Below are 20,732 nucleotides of genomic sequence, written 5' to 3'. Positions count from 1 at the left end.
GGTGAGTCCAAAGGGCAGGGCTCTGAATTGAAAATGACTGGTTCCCAGCCTGAAGCGGAGAAATCTTCTGGAGCGTCTGTTCATTTTTATATGATAGTACGCATCCTGAAGGTCTATAGAGCACATCCAGTTTTTTCTTCCCAATAGGGGAAGGATGGACTGTAGCGTGACCATCCGAAATCGTGTTTTCTTGACTGACTTGTTCAAGATACTGAGATCCAAAATTGGTCTCCAGTCCCCTGTTTTTTTTGGAACTAAAAAGAACCTGGAGTAGATTCCGGATCCTTGCTGGTCTGCTGGAACTGGTTGAATTGCTCTTTTTGCAAGCAGCTTTGAAACTTCCAAAGCTGCAAGATCTCTGAGCGGGTGGAACATCTGGAAGGGATTTTTTTGAACGGTTTGGAATGCAAACGAAGGGAATGGAATAGCCTTCGGAAATGATGGACTGTACCCACTTGTCTCGAGTTAGGGATAGCCAGGCTTCTGGGTACAGTGACAATCTTCCCCCGACTGCCTCCGAAGGTGGACAGTCGGGCAACACCTCAGGGATGCTGAAAGGGCTTATCGGAGAAAGTTTCTCGATTGCCCTGGTTCTGTGGACCCCCCCTGCCTCTAGGGCGACATCTACCATTGTTGTTCCCCCCTCTGCCTCTGGCGGGGAACCGACTCTGTCGCCAGGCGAAGTCCCTTGAGATTGTTTGCGGAACCACATTTTCCCACTTTTCTGGCCTTTGGGGTAAGGCCTAGAAGGAGTAGAAAAACGGACTCCGACGGCAGAAAGAGTCTTGCCATCAGTCTCGCACCTAGTCAAGGTTTCTTTCACTTGAGGACCAAAAAGAGATGATCCATCAAACGGGGAATTAGTGAACGACGTTTTAAAGGGGTCCGCAAAGTTGCATAACCGCATCCAGGCATGCCTACGTAAGGCCACTCCTGTTCCTGCGGCCCTGCTCGCTCCATCAGCCGCATAAGAAAGGAGGCGCATGGAGGAGTTAGCTATGGAGTTCAGGGTAGCCACCTGAGTGTTCATCTTGTCTTGAAAACCCGCAGCTGTAGGATCCTTCAACATATCACTCGCTTCTTTGATCAAGTCTCTTTGAAGACGAGTAAAATGGCATAGGTAGTTCAGCGAACGCATTGCAAAGGTCGCTGACGAGAACATCCGCTTCCCGTACCTGTCCATAGACCTAGATTCCTTGTTAGGTGGATGGACAGGCACTGAAGGATCAGCTAGTTCCTTCTTAGTGGCAGCAGCAACCACCATAGCATCCACAGAAACTCCTTTTGTCAGAAATTGTTTATCTGCTGGTGCCGTGATAAATTTTGAGGGTCTCCTGGGAGTGGGGTCCACTGAATCAGGAGCCGTCCATGCCTTTTTTGCTACCACCTGCATGAGGGGGTCAAAGGGGGGAGACACCCAGGAGGTGGAAGGGCAAGAGCCAAACGCCTCAAGGTACACAGATTCATCCTCCGAAGGGTTGAGGGCTGGCCAATTTCCCCTCTGCTTGAGGATTTCTAGAATGTCTGCAAATGAGACATCTTCAGAAGGGGAATGGGGGGAACCCTCGGAATCCTCTAAATCTGTGTCAGAGGTGACAGACTCAGGTGAGTCTATGTGTTTCCTCTTACACTTTCTCTTCCGAGGGGGCTCTTCTGCCAAATCAGGAGAGGCCTCGGAAGAGGATGAGATCCCCACAGGGGATTCCTGAGGAGCTGGCTCTCTGCGGTCTGGGATAAGGGAGTGAGTCGACTTGACCTGAGGCACCGAAGAGGGAGGGGCGGACGGAGCCGACTGTGGAGTTGAACCAGGTTCCAACACACTCCGCATGACCTCGAACGCACCCCTGTCAGGCAGAGCCAGAGGTCCCCGCTCCGAAAAGCTAAAAACCTCCCTCGGCACCGACAGTGATGGCTCTGAGGCCGATGTCGGAGCCGAACTCACCAGCGCCGAAGCTCCGAGAGGGAGAGCAGGGTCGGACAAGGGTCCGATGCCACTCACCCCCTCGGAGCCGACGAGGGAAGTCCGGCGCCGAGATTCTTCTAAGGAAGAAATCGGAGCCGACGATGGAGCCGAAGACATCTGTATCGGCTCTGACGCTACCACAGTCTCGGTTCCGAAACGCCCCGGCTCCGAGCTCAACGGAGTCGGAGGAGGAACATAATGGGGGACAGGGTCAGGCATCGACTGATGAGTCGGGCTCTGAAGCATTTGGGCCAGTGCATCGGACTTAAGAAGTCGACTCACTACCCTCTGAAGGTCATGGTCCGAAAGCCTCGATGACCTAGAGGAGTGAGATCTATGGCTCCGTTCAGACAGCATGGGAGATGCTGGAGCCGAATGAACGGAGCCAAGGGACGGTGACCTGGACCTCTTTCTAGATGTCAGTTCCGAAGGTCTAGTCGGAACCGACAAAGGAATTTCCAATACCTCGGCTCCAGCCGGAGCCGAGGAAACCACAGAAACTGCAGTCTGAGACTCATCGGCTCCAGCCGGAGCCGATGTAGACGGAGGTTTCGAAGCCTTAGGCCTCGGCTCAGAAGCTGGAGCCGAGGACCTAGAAGCCTTGGAGGGTTTTCCCGAAGGAACAGTAAGGGAACCCTCAGGCTTAAGTAAACCTCTCAAAATAAGTTTATTTTTTCTTTCCTGCAGGACTCTGGGGCTGAAGCCATGGCATACAGCACAAGAGTCCTGCAGGTGTAAAGGTCCCAGGCAGTAGACACAAGAAGTGTGACCGTCTGTCAGAGACATTTTCTGAGAGCATGAGTCACACTTCTTGAAGCCTGAGACCTTTGAGTCTTTAGACATTATTGAAGAAGTGTAACCACACACACACAGTCAAACACACTGATTACACCCTATACAAGTTTAACTCAAAAAATTAAAAATCACTATCAAAGTTTTTAAATTCTTGAGAAAAACACACACACACACCACTAGGGGATGGAAAAGGCCCGGAGGCCTGAGGGAAGAACTTATAAGTTCTTTGTGGAAAAGGGGATAATAGAAGAGAAAAAGGGACAAAATCCACTAAACTAAGGGAAATAACTGTTAAGAATTAAACTAAAGGGGTTTAAGTAGACTAAAAATTACTCTACAATAACTCACCAAGAAGCCGGTAGAAACCAAACACCTCGATCGCTGTAGCGGCAAACGAGATCTGAGGTAACTCACGCCTAGCATTGTGGGATATAAGGGGAGCCTCGAGCCGGTGGAACCAACTCTCGAGCTTTTAGAGTGGCCGAGTCGGAGCCGAGGTCGGCTCCGAACCCATCCAGCAAGAATGAAGGCGAAATAGACAACTTAACATCATAAATTCTCAGGGTACAGGCAAAGTGTTAAGCAACCAAGGTCAATGACTGCTGGCATGGTGCAAAAAAACCTTCCACAGTGTTACAGGGATGTTGTGTATAGAAATTCCCGAATGAGGCTGTGGAAGCTCCATAAAAATCTTTTTGTCTGCAGTCCTTTCATTGTTGCTTCCTATTTAGACTTTATGGTTTTACAATGCTGCTGAACCAAAACAATGTTTTAGAACTAAAATATCAGTCTAAGAAAGGAGAAAATATAAAGAACTTTCTTCTCCAGACAGGACCGATACAAAGAAAGTTGAAAATAACAGTCAGCTGAACTTCTGAAACATACAAAGTGCACACTTTCGATTTCATGGATCACACACTGTACCCAAATCTTACAATTAGGAACAAAGAAAGAGCAGAAATGATACCCAGATGTGCCTGCTACTGCATTTTTGAATTTGATGAAAATTTTCCTGAAAATACAGCTCTAAAACATTTCCAATGCTATAAAAGTCTGTACATCTGGATACTAGCTTATGATCAGCTACCCAAGTTATTATTACAACAGACGCTGAACAAATGGAGCAAACACATGACAGACACTGTAAACAGGAAATGCAAATGAGGAGATGGCTGAAACCATAACGGAAAAACAGAATTACCGCAGCTTTGGCTTCTGCAGCCTTGGCCTTCTTTAATCTGGCTTTACAGGCATCCAAATCCAGTCGACGATTCTCTAGCAATCGCCTCTCTTTCTAAAAGGAAAAGACAAAAAAGTAATTAAAATAAATTGGTTAGTATTTCACTTAATGCAGCAGTGGTTAGTGACTACATTATCAATAGTTGATAGACAGCTGGTGCACCAGAAATTTAATTTTCCTCTTTTATCTTAGTTATCAGTGTTGCCTATTTTCTGCCAGAAAAGGGTGGAGATCTAGCTTGGCTTCATAGCATTGAGGGAAAAAGACCTGACTGCAATCCAGAAGAACAGAGTTCAAGGAGAGTCTCAGGAACTGGAAGAGCTGAAAAGGAGAGGATGGGAGTGAGAGGAATATGACACATCCATCTTCCTGGGAGGAAGAGTGAAGTGGTTCCTGGATAGCCTTTGTACTCTAGTGCAAGCAGAGGCTTTGCAAATAAGCAAGTAGTGTAACCAGAACTATGGACTATGGCTTCCCAAGCCAGTGATGGCAGCTCTTGCCTCCACGTGTGAAGGAGCACACATGCATGAACAGAGGTTTGTAGGAAATCCCTAAGGAGAAGCTAGTACTGATGTCATTATCAGGATGGGTTACAGCATACACAGAAATGACACCATAGCCTATGCCCTAAATGAGACAGGCTAAAAGGAGGAGACTACATGCATTTCCCAGGTTTGAGGGGGATTATAATTATTCTTGAAACATGGATATCTCCACCCTAAAGGGATGAAGCCAGACACCCTGGTCACAGGGATGAAGATATGACCCCTGGACATATTTTTTTATTTTGTATTTATCCTTTGTTGACTGAGTCAGTCCACTAGGCTAGTAGCCTCTTTTCAGGTAAGATCCAAGGTGGTATTTATATAATTAGGGGAAATTTAGCTAGGGCATTGGAGAATTTTGTCTACTCATTTCTATAGGTGCCGTGGGATCTTTTACAGCCACCTGAGCTACATCCAACTTAGGCAGATGGGGCCTCAGTTCAACATCTTGAGGCACAAATTCTTCCACGACTGTCTGGATGATGGCATCTTCCAGCTGGCTCTAACTCAGTGTGAACTGGGGACTAGTACTTTGAGAATGAATGACTCAAAAGATTCAATGGAGGAGGGACTGACAGTTGACAATGAAAGACTGGAAAAGAACAAACAGAAAAAAAGGATAAGAGCTGGCCATATATGACCATCACCATAGGTGAGTCACAGTACCAAAAGTTTATGTTAAAATATAAGAGTGGTATACAATCACAGCATTCCAGTCAGGTTTCACATTTACAATACAAAACATCATCAAGACAGATATCTATCTTACATACTTGGCATATGCATGCACTGTATATCTGCGAGTGTGTGTGTGTGTGTGTGTGTGTGTGTGTGTGTGTGTGTGTGTGTGTGTGTGTGTGTGTGTGTGTGTGTGCATTAGACAATATGCAATGAAAGTGATTTTGATTTTATGTCTTGTACTGTTATTAGTTCCTGGTTGTGTTGAAAACAGTCAGTTGCCAGCTATCCTACCAGGTAAACAAATGGAAATAAATAGATTTTACACTCACGCACACACACATAATGTGCACATATACACACCCTACACACATATGTGTGTGTGTGTGTGTGTGTGTGTGTGTGTGCACTTGCTCTCGCACACATGTACTTATATATATATATGTAATGTTTGCGGACTGTGAAAGGGAATAGATAACACCAGCCTTCGAAACAGCATCATATATTATACAAAAACAAATAAACTACAGGTTCTTTCCAAAATAAAACCCTTATGGCTTAACAAACGGTTCATCTCAAGCATCTTCAATGCAGTCTCCTATAGTTAGGGTACAGACTCCTGTGTGTGTGTGTGTGTGTGTGTGGGGGGGGGGGGGGTGCTCATGCACATCTCTTTCTGTCTCAATCTCCCACAACCTCTCAGCAGTTCCCTCTTACATATTCTTATAATGAGAATAATCTGCAGCTTCCTCCTGGAGTATTCCTTCAGGTGTTCATTCATTTCTGCTGTCTTCTTTTCAGAGCCACTGATCTGGTCATCAGTTTGGGAAACCATACCCATGGGCTTTCTTCAGCCGTCCTTTTATACAGCTTTTAATTGTTTCATTAAGTAAACCTGCTCTGGTCAACACTGCAAAGCTTCTCTATACTCTTCAAGAAACATGCTCACTATTTTTACTTATTTTGCATTTGTTTACTTGAAAAGTCCAACTGGGCAAAACCCATTTTCAGTACAGGCCAGAGAAGAAAAGCTCCAGCAGATATATTTAAGATACTCATGACAAAACTTTCTTTCTTTTTTCTTTATAAAATCAAGTTACATGGATAATTTATAGACATCTAGATATAAGTATCTGCTGTTTTAAAGCTATCTATTCTGCTTCTTTTGGTTCTCCCACCAAGAAGTGTTTAAATAACTAGTCTGTTAGCTGTTTAAAACATTCGCCTCCTTGCTGATTTTCTGCTGTTTTAAACATTTTTTAGTGTCTCACTACTATTTTTCTGCTGCGTTAAACATAGTATTTCTCACTGAAACTAGGGCAGCTAGTAGCTGTAGCACAGACCAGATGCAGGCTTGCTGCATCTGGATCTGTTTGTAGTGGCTTGCTTGCTCTGAGCATGTTTTCCAGGCCATCTTGGAATGGAAAGGGCCTATCTGCACTTCAGTGAGAGGATTGTGCTGATTGGGACTTGTCTGGTAAAGGGAGGCCAGTCTAGGGCTTGGAATATGCATCCTCATTAGTCCTTTTGAATCTTTTTAAAGTTGGTTTTCAAGTTTGTAGCTTCTGGTATTTACGCCCTGCATTTGAGCAGGTTTCTGCTTAATTGTACCGAGCTGAACTGAGTGCAGCTACAACTCGGAGCTGAGAAACCAGATGACTAGAGATTTCCTGAACTTCCAAAAAACATAAATTGCCTGATTTGTGCTTACTTATACTAGTTACCGCAGTTTTTTATTGCCTGCCACGTACTTTTTATACTGTATTTATTTAGGGTCTATATTAGATCAGTGAACGCTTAAAAAAGCGAACGCTGATTGATCGACCTCATGTAAACAAAAGCTTACAATCTTTAACTGTCAGATCAGCGATTTCTTTCCTAGGGAAAAAAAATTGCTGATCCAAAACACATGCACACAACATAAGCACACCAAAGAAACAGAAATCCACACACATACACCTAAAATCTGACACCTAACCCTACATTAAACTATGCACACACCACTAACTATCCACTTACCTTAACCCAAACCCTAACCCTAAGGTCCATCACTATCGCACACTCACGTCACCCGCTCCCTAACCCTAACTCACCTAAACCCGCCCTAACCCTCACGTCCACACAAACGCACACATACCTAACCCGAGCCCTAACCCTAACTCACCTAACCCACCCTAACACTCACATCCACACAATCGCACACTTACCTGAATCCGACCCGTAACTTTCCACCACAGCACTGAAACTACCAAAGCAACAGAAACGGACAAATTCAGGTTTCTGTTGCTTCGATATTTTGAACATTCGCTAAAATAGGGTCGATCAATCAGCGTTCGCTTGTTTAAGCATTCACTGATCTAATATAGACCCTTTATTTACTGTGTATTAAACTACACTGCTGTACTGCAGCTGTATGCATTACTGTGCCTGTTAAATCGAATTTTATTGCTGTTGTCACTGTTTACAAAGCTCTTTTTGCTATTTTCACTGTTTAAGTATTTACTGGTATTTTTCACTGTTTTAAAGCTATCTGTTCTGCTTGTTCTGGTTTTACAGCCAAACAGTATTTAAATAACTGATATGTTAGCCGTTTAAAACATTCTTTTAGAGCCTCCTTGCAGATTTCCTGCTGTTTTAAATGAGTTTGCGTCTCTCTGCTACTTTTCTGCTGTGTTAAACAATTCTCTAGTGTTTCCCGCTGAAACTAGGGTAGCTAGTAGCTGTAGCACAGTCCAGATACAGGCTTGCTGCATCTGGGTCTGTTTGTAGTGGTGTGTGCACTTTAGTGAGAGGATTGTGCTGACTGTGACCTGGCTGGTAAAGGGCGGCCGTCTAGGGCTTGGAATAAGCATCCTTATTGGTCCTTTTGAATCTTTATTTTTTAATTTTTTTTCCAAGTTTTTAACTTCTGGTATTTAGACACTGCATTTGAGCAGGTTTCTACTTGTTTGCACTTTGCGCAGCACTGTGCACTGCTGTGTAAATATGTACTAAAGCCGGACATTTAAATGCAACAATTTTTCCCTGAAATATAGACAGAAATATACATACACTGAGCTCCTCCATGATATATTCTAGAAAGCCACCCTTAGTGACAACAGTCTTCAACCTACCATTATGGACAGTTGGACTAACCTTGTTTCTCCTGACACACTTGTTGACTTGTGTCTGTTGAGGCAATGTTGTAATTGCCTCATGTACACAGACAGCCCTCTATTAATAACTCACTCTAGTACAGAGTAGGAGACATGCATCTACAAGAATCTTGAATTCATGCTCTCTCACTCAAAACAGTAACATGGAAAATGTTGTCAACTCACCCACCACAACTTATGCACATAGTACCATTACTCATACAGATAGTATGCATCAAACACGAAAACCTACATACGTGGAGGTTCTCTGAAAAAACTTACTGAAAAACCAGAGCCCTCTGAAACACAAGACTGCTACAACTAACACAGTCCCCACAGCACTCATGACACCCAGCAACACCAGTGTCTCACCCAGCAAGACTGTAAGGCGTAACACTCAAAAATCAAATTTTCTTCAATGCCATTGGAGACTCAGTGGTGAGACACACAGCTGTCCCACTCACCAGGCTGGACAAACAAAGTCACGACCAGCTGTCTGATTCATCAGATCACACATGCATTCAGGTCTCTCAGCAACAAGTACCATTATGACTCTGTCATAGTTCATGTTGGTGTGAATGATCTGAGACGTATCTCACTAGACTATATGAAGAAACACATGGTTGAGCTGAGTATGTGTCACAGGCAGGTATGTTCCTAGCCTTGAGCAGCATACAACCCTCACTTAGAATGAAGCCAGAGTATAAACAAAAAAATGATCGAGTTCAATAATTGGTTTAGTTTTTGATGTCATGCAAATGGGATCCAGTTCCTGTCAGTCTGGGAAGCTATGGTCAATAAACCTCGCTGCTTTGCCACAGACAGTTTGCACCTGACATCTCAAGGCTTTCTGCTGCTGGCAAAGACTCTTGCCTCCCCCATAGTGCCTTTTTTGGGCAAGGTCTCTAAAACAACATTACTGACATGAAATTAACAAATCAGAACAAAATAAAGGTCATGCTGCTAAATGCTAACAGCTTAAACCAAAAACTACACTCTCTGGAAGCACTTCTACCACTAGAAGATGTACATGTTTTTGTAGTCACAGAAACCTGGTTCAAGACCTGGGAGTACCACTGACTTGCAAGGCTACAATGCCTTCCACACCTTTAGACTGCAAAATGAATGTGTGAAAAACCAAAGGAGGCAGTGTTTCAATCTATATTAGAGATAAATTATCTCCCGTCTAGGTAGACTGGACAATTCCATGGAGTTACTCTAATTCCAGGTTACAGTGGGTAAGATCCCCCTTCATGGGTCACAATGCCTACTATGTCTATCTGACAAAACTGGAGACAATCCACATTTTATCAAACACACTGGTTACAGGAGATTTCAATTATTCCACCATCAACTGGGAAATCTATGGTAGCCCTAACTTGGTAGTGCAAAAGATCCTTGACTTTGTTAATTTAAATGTCCTGGAAAAAATTGTCTATACCCCGACAAGAGGAACAAACATTCTAGATCTGGTCCTCACCAACATGTCAAACAGATGCACTGCTGCAACTTCAGACACTCATTAGTTAAAACTGACCACAAATCAATCACTTTCAAACTGGCACTAATAACAGAACTTAGAAAGGGTGAAATCAGATTAAAAAACTTCACCAAGGCAAACTATACCCTCCTAGGTGAAGGTATAAATGCATTCTGAGCCCCACCCCAAGCTGGAAGTGGTAACTACTGCAAAGCTTACCCTAAAGCCCTATACAATCACCTGCATAAGTGTATAAACTTGGCTGTGCCAGAAAGAATCAAAGCCAGAGCCCCAAGTAACAAGCTGCCATGGTGGATTATTCAGCACCAACAAACTTTAAAATAAATGCAAAAAGTTGCTGTCCAAGACAACAAAGGCAAGGCCCTAACAATAGAAAAGCACCCTCCTCAGCCTCAACAGGCAAATAAGACAACTTGTTAAATCCAAGGGCTCCTTTGAGAGAAACTTAGCCAAGTACATAGCCTAAAAGTTAGTGCCCAAATATGTGCAGAACTAGTGGCCAACAATATCACACACACTGACCCCACAGAGATGGTAAACCTGCTAGCAGATAGGTTTGGCAAAAAATTCACTCCCTTATTCCCTCCTAACTTAACACCTTCCCCCAGACCCCCCCCCCCCACCCTACATATCTGAACAGCAGGTCCTCAAAGCCTTGTCCAAGGCAAAAACACAGCCTCTATGGGACCAGATGGCGTCCCTGGCCATCTTCTAAGCAGGCTAAAACATGAACTAACATCATACCTTTTTCAATTATAGTCTAACCACGGGCTTTGCTGCTGCGGAATGGAGAACAGCAACAGTTATTCCCTTCCTCAAACGTGGCCTAGCAACAGACCTGGGGAACTACGATCCAGAAGCCTGACCAGCCTCACCTGTAAGGCCATGGAAAGCATCATTACGGACCTCATAAATAAAGACACAGGTGACCTCCAAACCCTGGATCCTATCCAATTTGGCTTCATCAATGGCAGATATTGCCTTTTAAATGTGGTGGATTTCTTTGAAAATGTGACCAGGGCCATTGAGGGCAAATAGGTACACGCAGCATACCTCAACTTGGCAAATGCTTTCGACACAATCCCATATTCAGGGATTTACCGATACACTTAGCAAACTGAATGCAAACCCTTTGTTGTAAGATGGATCGCCAACTGGCTCACAAACCGGACACACACTATCAAAGTGGGTGACTCCACATCAAACAGCAGACCTGTTACCAGCAGGGAGCCACAGGGGTCAGTGCTGGGCCCCATACTGTATACTTCTCAGAAGTTCAGGTCAAAACTAAGGGGTTATGGCTGACAAAGTTTGCAGACGACTGCAAACTAGGTGCAATCATTGAATCCCCAAATTATGTCAGTATACTCCAGCAGGGTCTCACGCATACCAATGACTGGTGTATTAGTCACAGCCTCAAACTGAATGCAGACAAATGCATCATCATTCCCTTCGGCAAAATGTCCCTTCACACTATCAAATCAACAACAATACCCTAACTAAGTACCCACAATGTGGTAAAGGACCTGGGATCACAAGTTGACTACAACTTTAACTTTGGCCACCATATGTCTACTGTAGTAAGGAAAGCTTTCTACGCAGCACACGTAATTAGTAAAGCCATCACCTCAAGAGCAAAAGAGGTTATAACCCCTCTATTCCCAGCACTTATCCGGCCCATAATTGAGTATACGGCCTGTTCGACATGTACTGTGCAAAACAATTGCAGCAACTGGAGAGACCTCAGAGGTTTCTAACAAAGAAGATCAAGGGACTCCAGCATGTGCCTAACACAGACCATCTAAAATCCCTGTCACTATACTCCATATCATATAGACTTCTTAGTTGAGAGCAATCCAAGACACAAACCTAATGAACTTGCTGCATATCCATAAATCAAACAGGAATAGGGACTACCCGCTCCAGGGACCTAAATATGGCCTGCGACTTAAATTGGACATGCTGGATGGACAGATTTATCTCCCAGCAACTGCTGCACCATTGGAACAGGCTACCAATTCTTGTGAAACAGAGAACCTCTATGACACTGTTCAAGAGGAACCTGGAAGAGTGAAAGGGGCACTACAAATTCTTACCAGGGATAGCACCCACAACCCTCCTAGACATGGGAAGTCATCAGTAAATGCAATCTTGGGTACTGACAAGCATTTCTATGGTATTACATCGGGATGAAATGGCTAGGCTTAAAATGACCTCCAGGTTGACAGCCTAGTTCTCCTATGAGCCTATGAACTGTTCTGTAGTGAGACTATTCACAGATAAAACAAGTATTTCTTCTTTAACAAATAAACGTACTGCTTACGAGCAAAACATTGAGGAGGTAGAGATTACAATAAGGCAGTCCCATACACAATGCTAGTAACAATCGTGAAAAAATAGTTGCTCAACGAAAATGAAACCAACTGATGTAAAAAGCAGGTTTATTTCAATGGAGGTGAGCGCTTTCGCTAAAATAGCTTCATCAGACCTTAGTACATATAAACTAACATACATAAGAGTTTAAATACTTAATGAACATAAAAAACACGGGAATCACAATCAATCAACTTAAAGCCATATCACAATAAAACAGTTTCAAAAGCTATTAGGATGGAACACTGCAAAGCACTCCAATAGTTCATTTAGAAACATCTGTAAAAAGTGACATCACACACAAAGAAAACACACAAAAAATAACATATCATAATATCTGTTAAAATCACATATGGCACTTCAATCTTCTCATTTTCAAAAACGGTCTCAAAGGGACCTTGCCATTTAATCCAGGTGCTCTATCGGATCTAAAATTTAATGATCCAATAGGTCTCCCTTGTTTCAGTGTATGTCTCGATGTCTTCCCCCCTATGTTTCCGATGCTAATAGATTGAATGGACAGCATAATACCATGTTATGTGTGAATGGGAGTAACGCTAACCCTGCATTGGATTCAGCCCCCGATGTTGCACATCAGTTTGAGAGTATTACCACCACTGTTTCTGGTGAGGTTGCTCCCACTGACAGCACTGTCGACGGTGCTACTGTCTCCGATGCTGTGGTTGACAGGGGTAGGGTCATTGCTCCACTGACACAAGTTTCTGCTGATCCTGCCATTGATAAGATACAATCAGATTTTAACTCTGGACCGGTTGTTAGGAGGAAAACACATAATACTAGGACTGCCTTGGGTGATGCTAGTATTGATACAACTGCTGCACAGGGTCTAGGCATATCACCTGTGGGTGTGAGACAGGTTTTCGACAGTCAGCATCCTTTCCCTATCAGACTGATGTCGAGGGAAGGCAGAACGCGCTCTCTCAGTCGAGGGCGACAGAAACGGAAACTGTCCACCGACAGAGGACAGAACCGCACTATCAAGAAAATGTGGGAGGGGGGCAGGAAGACTTAGTCTTCAACTTGTCCACTCATGTGTTAAGTTTGGATCAACTACAGGTCCTATCTAAAGGACTTACTTTTATACCTACTACCTTTAGTAGAACAGAGGAGACCCTTAGAGATTTTAAGTTATTCATAAGGAGTCTATCGTTAAGGATTGAGTTTAACGAGACAAGTCAGACCATGCGCCATCCGTTCAAGAGACCCAGTGTCTATACTCCATTAATCCACCCGTTGGTGGCTGCCTATAGTAAACTCGTTGAGGATGATCTGTATACTTTACAGGGACGTCACGAGACCCGTCCCAGATGTAGATATAATCTCAGCTATAAACAGAGAACGGCCCTACAAGAGCTATGTAATAATCATGATATCACTATCCGCCCAGCTGATAAAGGGGGCGGTATAGTGGTTCTTGATACGGCTAGATATTGTAGAGATATGATGTGATTACTGGATGACAGGAGTTTTTATGAACCGATTTCAGTAGATAAGGTCGAGGATATTACACGTAGGATTTTGCATATGCTTAAAGATCTAGCGGCCAGTGATATTATTGATCGAACCTTGTTTGAGTTTTTGCAAGTTTTACATCCATTGGTACCTACCATTCAGGGCCTGCCTAAGATCCATAAGGATCCTGTATTTCCACCGATGAGGCCAATAGTAGCTGGAAGAGGCTGGTCGACTGAACCCCTCTCCATCTTCATCGAGAACAAACTAAGACCATTTGTAGATGATAATAAATTTATTCTTAAGGATACCAAACAGTTCCTCTTGGATCTATATCGGTTCATGGCATCTGATGCATCCAGCCATGAATTTATTTTCGTGACGATGGATGTACAATCCCTTTTTACGGTGATTCCCAATACAGTAGGCATTGATATGATTGGTTCATACCTTAGGAGATCTGGGAGTTTACCTAGTAGGGATATAGATTTATTGCTGAGTTTTCTTGAGGTGACTTTGGAGTCCAATGTTTTCTGCTTTCAGGAACATCTTTATTTACAGAGGGATGGCATAGCTATGGGCACTCCTTGTGCCAATAGCTACGCCAACCTCGTTATGGCAGAATGGGAAACCACGTTTTTGTTTCAAAATGCTTGGTTTGTTAGACACGCCCCTTTTTATAGGCGTTTCGTTGATGACCTGTTCCTTTTGTGGACAGGTACTTCCAACCAACTAGATGTTTTCATCCAAGAGATCAATTCATCAACAGATTTCCTGCGATTTTCTGTTGATAGATCTGAACTAAGGATCCCTTTTTTGGATATTTATGTTGAGAGGTTGGCCAATGGAATGATCAATACTGGATTATACCGTAAACCCTGCCACAGAAATGCATTGTTGCATCGACATAGCATGCATCCGGGCTATGTATATAAGAACATTGTTAGTGGGCAAACCATGAGGGTATCTAGATACACCCCCATTGATTCTGCCTTTAGATCTGGTTTGGATGACCTAAGTGGTAGATTGACAGCTAGGGGCTACAGTTCCAATAATCTTACATCTGGTTTTGTAGATGTTTTTGATCATAGGGGAGATTCAGCTAAACCATATTTTTCTGAAGGGGCTCATGAACAGTATATGGCAGTTGACACTGGGTTGAATGCTAGTGGATCTGATCCATCTGTCATTTTTCCTATGTATTATACCAAGGATGTTGGTTCGATCAAGGATATCTTTTTAAAACATTGGCATATTTTGCAGGTTGATCCTAAGATTAAGAACATAGTGGGTGACAAACCCAGATTTGTATATAAGAATAAGAAGAACCTTAAACATCTATTGTGCTATCCTAGAACCACCCCATTGAATGATACTTTGGGTCCCCGTCACACAGCACCATGCAACAATTGTCATTTTTGTTCTTTCATTTTGACTGACCCCGTGTTTATACATCCGCTAGGGCTTATGAATCATGTTTTTAGTGCTAGTGCCAATTGCATGACTAAAGATGTTGTATATATGGCTTCCTGTATAGCATGTTCTGCATACTATATTGGCAAAACGAATCGCTGTCTTAGAGACAGGATTCTTGAGCATGTATATCACATTAGGAAGGGTAATGCATTCAATGCTCTGGCCAAGCATGTTCTTGCTGCTGGAGCTAGTCATGGTTTTAGAGTTGGTCCATAGGAATCATAGGGGGGGAGACATCGAGACATACACTGAAACAAGGGAGACCTATTGGATCATTAAATTTAGATCCGATAGAGCACCTGGATTAAATGGCAAGGTCCCTTTGAGACTGTTTTTGAAAATGAGAAGATTGAAGTGCCATATGTGATTTTAACAGATATTATGATATGTTATTTTTTGTGTGTTTTCTTTGTGTGTGATGTCACTTTTTACAGATGTTTCTAAATGAACTATTGGAGTGCTTTGCAGTGTTCCATCCTAATAGCTTTTGAAACTGTTTTATTGTGATATGGCTTTAAGTTGATTGATTGTGATTCCCGCGTTTTTTATGTTCATTAAGTATTTAAACTCTTATGTATGTTAGTTTATATGTACTAAGGTCTGATGAAGCTATTTTAGCGAAAGCGCTCACCTCCGTTGCAATAAACCTGCTTTTTACATCAGTTGGTTTCATTTTCGTTGAGCAACTATTTTTTCACGATTGTTACTAGCATTGTGTATGGGACTGCCTTATTGTAATCTCTACCTCTTCATTGTTTTGCTCGTAAGCAGTACGTTTATTTGTTTAATTTTGGCTGTGTGTTGTCGAGCATTAACTCCGGGTTGTGATTACTTTGATTGGATTACAAGTATTTCTTCTTTGGTGACTATGGGGAAGAAACATTTCTACTTAATGTAATAGTTTTATATTTATAACAATTTCATTACAATTCATTACGATAGCAGTATATCTCTATTTACAAACTTCTAGATCACTTGTAGTTAACCACTTGGTGTGATTTACCATGCCACAACTGCAACCCCCCTCCCCAAGTTTGAAACTCATGGATTCATGCTCACTGAATGGGGTGGGTGCCTTGGATAGGCTAGCCACATTGTGCTAAGTTAAGATTGGCCTATGCTAAATCTTTGAATTTGAATGGCTGCAAAGATAAAGTCCACTTGTACATTTCTGTGTTCTTACCATTTTGTTGCTGTAGCAATAAAATAGGTGGGGGACACGATCTATTGCTAAACGGAATTCCCTTCTAACAGCTAGATATCCTCTTTTAGCTGCAGAATGCTTGGCTTCTGCACTGCTTCATGTGAGACATAGGTAACATACAGGTATTCCTCCCCCATTAAAACTGTGATTGCACTCCTCCTACCCTGATGCATCAGTATGAACTACACATGGTTTGCTAAAATCAGGAGATGCTAACAAAGGTTCACAATATGTTTTCCTTTAAATGAATGAAAGCAGTGTTGGCTTTCACTGTCCACTTTACCTTTACAGACATCAAACCCTTAGTTATACCTATAAGGGAACATGCTGGTATTGTAGAATACAATGATAATATATACAACTAATCCAAGGAATGTCCTCACTTGTTTTGTAGTGTCTGGTTATAAGCCAGGATTTCATTGCTTCTTCCTTTGCTTTTTGGGTTACAGAAATCCGCCTTCCTATTAAGTATCTTGGGTATTTAAACCAGTGCTGACAATGAATGGTTTGGTCAGCCAAGTAGGCATACTAGCAATGCGGCTTTAGGACTTGGTGCAAGTATTGGAAAGCTATTTTTTTTTTTTTTTAGCTTCAGCTGTTAGATGGATTTGCCAGCATCCCTTGGTGAGATCTAGTGTAGTCAGGAAGCTTGCCCTCTGCAACCTTTCTATAAATTCATCTATCTTATGCATTGGGTAACTTGAATTTTGAGATGCAGCTCAATTTCCTAAAATCATTACAGAACCTGATGTTTCAATCAGATTCAGAGACTAATAGAATACGGTTGTTCCACTCAGTGTTTCACCTTTCTATTACTCATACTTTAAGCATCTTGCCTTCTTCCTCTTGTACTACCTTTCTTTGCAAGTCCTTCTACCTTAGGCAACGGGTAACTACTGTGTTTTGAGATGCTGTTCAATTTACTAAAATCATTACAGAACCCGTTGGTTCGATCAGATTCAGTGATTAATACTTTAGGGTTGCTCCACTCATTGCCTGACCTATCTATTAGTCCCACTTTAAGCATCTTGTTTTCTTCCTCTTGTACTGCTTTTCCTTGAGATGCTGGGTTTCAGTAAAGTTTTAAGTTAGCCATTTTTACTGGACTGGTCTAAATATGGTTTTTAATCAGGCATATTTGTCAGGCAGCTCTGAAAACACTTCTTTATTCCTTAATATTTCTTCCTTATTTCCACAGCTCAGATAGTGCATCATCTACATAAACTTAGACACTGAGGTCGTTTTTTTTTTTTCTTCATCAGATTACTTTTATTTGCTGTTAAGCTACAGAAGTTTGTACTTTTTTCCATGGCTTCAAAATGCTGATATGGGATATGTCTTCCCCTACCAGTCTGCCTAACTCGGTAGTTTTTACCTCACTTAGACTTTCGATTATATAAAAATGGAGCCCACAATTTAGTCAAAAATTTGTTTTCTGGGAGACCAAAAAAACAAAAAAAGTTATGTACTCATCATAACATTCCATTTGTGTTGTCCATCTTCACCTTTATTCTTACTAGGCTGAGTTTGGATCCGATCTTCAGCTCCGTCTCGGCTTTTATTTTCAAGCTTGAGGATTTCTGCTAGCAAATGCCTAAATCCCTATCCCAGCATGCACTAGAACCCTCTCCAGATCTTGTTTGCCCTAATTATAAGGCTGTGAGAGTTTCAATGAAAGCACTAGAGGCTGATGGACACAGGTTAAAGGTAATCCAATTGTGTAGACTCGGTCTTCTAGGAGTAAAGAAGGGTAGGGGGAAAAGAGGGTGGGATGTAAGAATGAAGGGGAAGATGGACAACACACATGGAACATTATGGTGAGTACATAACTTTTTTATGTGATGTTGTCCTAGCTCACCTTCATTCTTACTAGGTTGGGACAGCGCCCCTAGCACACAGAGTCTCGGGTGGCTCAAGGAAGAATATTCCTCAGAATCGTGGATCCAAAACAGACCCTATTCCTGGAGGCCAAATCAACTTTGTACTGAGTGATAAAGGTATGTGGTTTAGCCCATGTTGCTGCAGCACAAATGGTATCAATTGGTAATTTAGCCAGAAAAGCTGAGGAAGTTGCAATGGCTCTTGAAGAATGGGGCTTTAACTCTTTCTGGAAGCTCTTTATGTTGAGACTTGTATTTAAAGGTTATAGAGTCTGAAAGCCATTTAGAAAGTGTAACTTTAGAGACTGAGGATCCTTTCTTTGAATCTGAAAAAGAAATAACTGATCAGATTTTTGGAATTCTGCATGTTTGTAAAAACGCAATTGTCTATGTACATCCAGTTGATGTAACCTATATTCAGCCTTGTTCTCATAATTTGGGAATACAACTGGTAAATTCTATAGTCTGGTTCAAATTTGACTGTAAAGCTATTTTGGGAAAAAAGGAAGGGTTTGTTCACAAGGACACTATGTCTCTATGTAAAAGCAAGTATGGGGGCTTTATAGACAAGGCTTGCAACTCTGACACCCTTCTAGGAGAGGTGATTGCTATCAAGTAAATGGTTTTCCAGGTCAAAAATTTCAATTCGCAAGACTATGCTGGTTCAAAAGGAGGAAAAACTTTGTGGCATAGGACGAAGTTTAAGTCCCATGGCATTGGAGGGTCTCTGATAGGTATTTTTAACAAGGTACCCTTAAGAAAGGCTTTGCATAGTTTGTGAGACATTATGTTGGAGCCCAAGTCTCTGAAATGAAAATTGGAGATTGCTGCTAACTGAACTCTCATAGTAGCTGCAGCAACACCATCATTGAACAGTTTTGCTAACAAATCCAGAATGAAACTGATTGGAGCAGAAAATGGATCAATATGGTTATGAGTAGCCCATAAGGAGAATCTTTTCCATTTGCTTTTATATATCTTCCTTGCTGAAGCCTTATGAGAAGAGATTAGAATGTGTTTAACTGGAGAGGAGAGGTTTGGAAACCTAGCTATCATTGAAATTGGAGCATCCAAGCTGTCAGTTTGAGGGTCTGAAGGGATGGATGGAGCATCCCTTGACGCATGAGTCAGAAGGTCTGGAACTGGGTCCAGAATCCATGGCTCCTCTCGAAGGTGAGGCAACAGGAAGGAGAACCAGATTTGATGAAACCAGTATTGAATGATGAATATCAGTCCTTTCCCAAGCAATTGGCTTTCTGGAGTACTTTGGAAATTAGTAGAAATGGGGGAAAGACATAGAGGAGGCCAGGGGCCAATCGTGAACACGTGCATCCCTTGGTGACTCCCCCAGAGGGAGGATAAGGGCAAAGTAGCTGCTGCATCTGGCATTCATGGATGCTGCAATCAGGTTGCAGCAAGGCTGGCCCCATTTTTGGAAAATCTTTTCCACTACTTCCTGTTTATGGGACCTCTCATGAGGCATCAGAATCACTCTGCTGAGTCTGTCCACTATCACGATGGGTTTCCCTGGGATGTGCGTTGCTGGCAGAAAATGTTGGGAGGAGGTTGCCCATTGCCATGCTCTCAAGGCATCTCGACAAGGGGGCTAAGATCTGGTTCCTCCTTGTTTATGTACCATACAACTGACATGTTGTCTGTATGGACTGCGATAGTTCCGAGTGGAAGAGAGTCCTGGAATGCTTGCAACGTTAAAAGCACTGCTCTCATCTCTAGGACACTGATGTGCAAGTGGGCCTCATGATCCTGCCAGTGCCTTGGACTGTCTTTCCCAGATAATGCCCCCCCATCTGAGAGGCGTCCATGGTCACTGTGGCCACTGGTTGGGGGGGGGGGGAGTACAAATGGTCGACCTAGAGTCACTTGACTGGAGTAAAGCCACCAACAAAGATCCTTCTTGCAAGTTTCTGTTATGATTATTATGCGAGACATTGGCAGTTCTTGCATCGACCACTGAGTGGATAGCAACCACTGAAGAATTTGCATGTGCAGATGCGCTAGTGGGATCAAAACTATCGCTGCTGCCATGTTTCCCAGGGCTTTTAGAACCATCTTTGCTTGAGCTTTCTTCCTTCATAAAAGGTATATCACCTGATGTTTTAGAACTTGGATCCTTTCTGCAGGAAGTCTGGCTGTCATTTTTGTTGAGTTTAAGTCTGCCCCTATGAATACCACATGCTAAGAAGGTACTAAAGGCAGATTTTTCATAGTTTATAGTAATCCCTAGGTGGGAGAAGAGTTGCAAGGTTGAATCCCTTGTTTTTATTAGCAGATGCCTGGTCATGGCGGTTAGGAGCCAGTCCTTCAAGTATGGAAACACCCAGACTCCTAGACGTCTTAAGTGAGCTGCTACTACTGCCATACATTTGGTGAACACTCTGGGGGCTGTAGTGAGGCCAAAGGACAAAGCTCGAAATTACTAGTGACTGACTCCCAGCCGAAAGTGCAGGTG

The 20,732-nt window shown here is 42.8% G+C and overlaps 1 protein-coding gene across 10 annotated transcripts in view; it reads right to left on the bottom strand.

Annotated features, from left to right (window-relative positions):
- The window catches only part of SH3GLB2 (SH3 domain containing GRB2 like, endophilin B2), a 1,772,316-nt gene that overhangs the window by 897,608 nt on the left and 853,976 nt on the right, over positions 1–20,732 (bottom strand). For all 10 annotated transcript variants that reach the window (XM_044057951.1, XM_044057956.1, XM_044057957.1 and 7 more), the window contains exon 5: positions 3,960–4,052. In XM_044057951.1, coding sequence (XP_043913886.1) covers positions 3,960–4,052 — 93 coding nt within the window. The remainder of the gene's footprint in view (positions 1–3,959; positions 4,053–20,732) is intronic.

Source organism: Protopterus annectens, chromosome 16.part0 (assembly GCF_019279795.1).
Source record: "Protopterus annectens isolate FY-2018-M chromosome 16.part0, PAN1.0, whole genome shotgun sequence".
In the NCBI taxonomy this organism is placed as follows: domain Eukaryota; kingdom Metazoa; phylum Chordata; order Ceratodontiformes; family Protopteridae; genus Protopterus; species Protopterus annectens.
The sequence above is the reverse complement of the archived record's forward strand: the minus strand, read 5'-3'. Positions and strand labels throughout refer to the sequence as shown.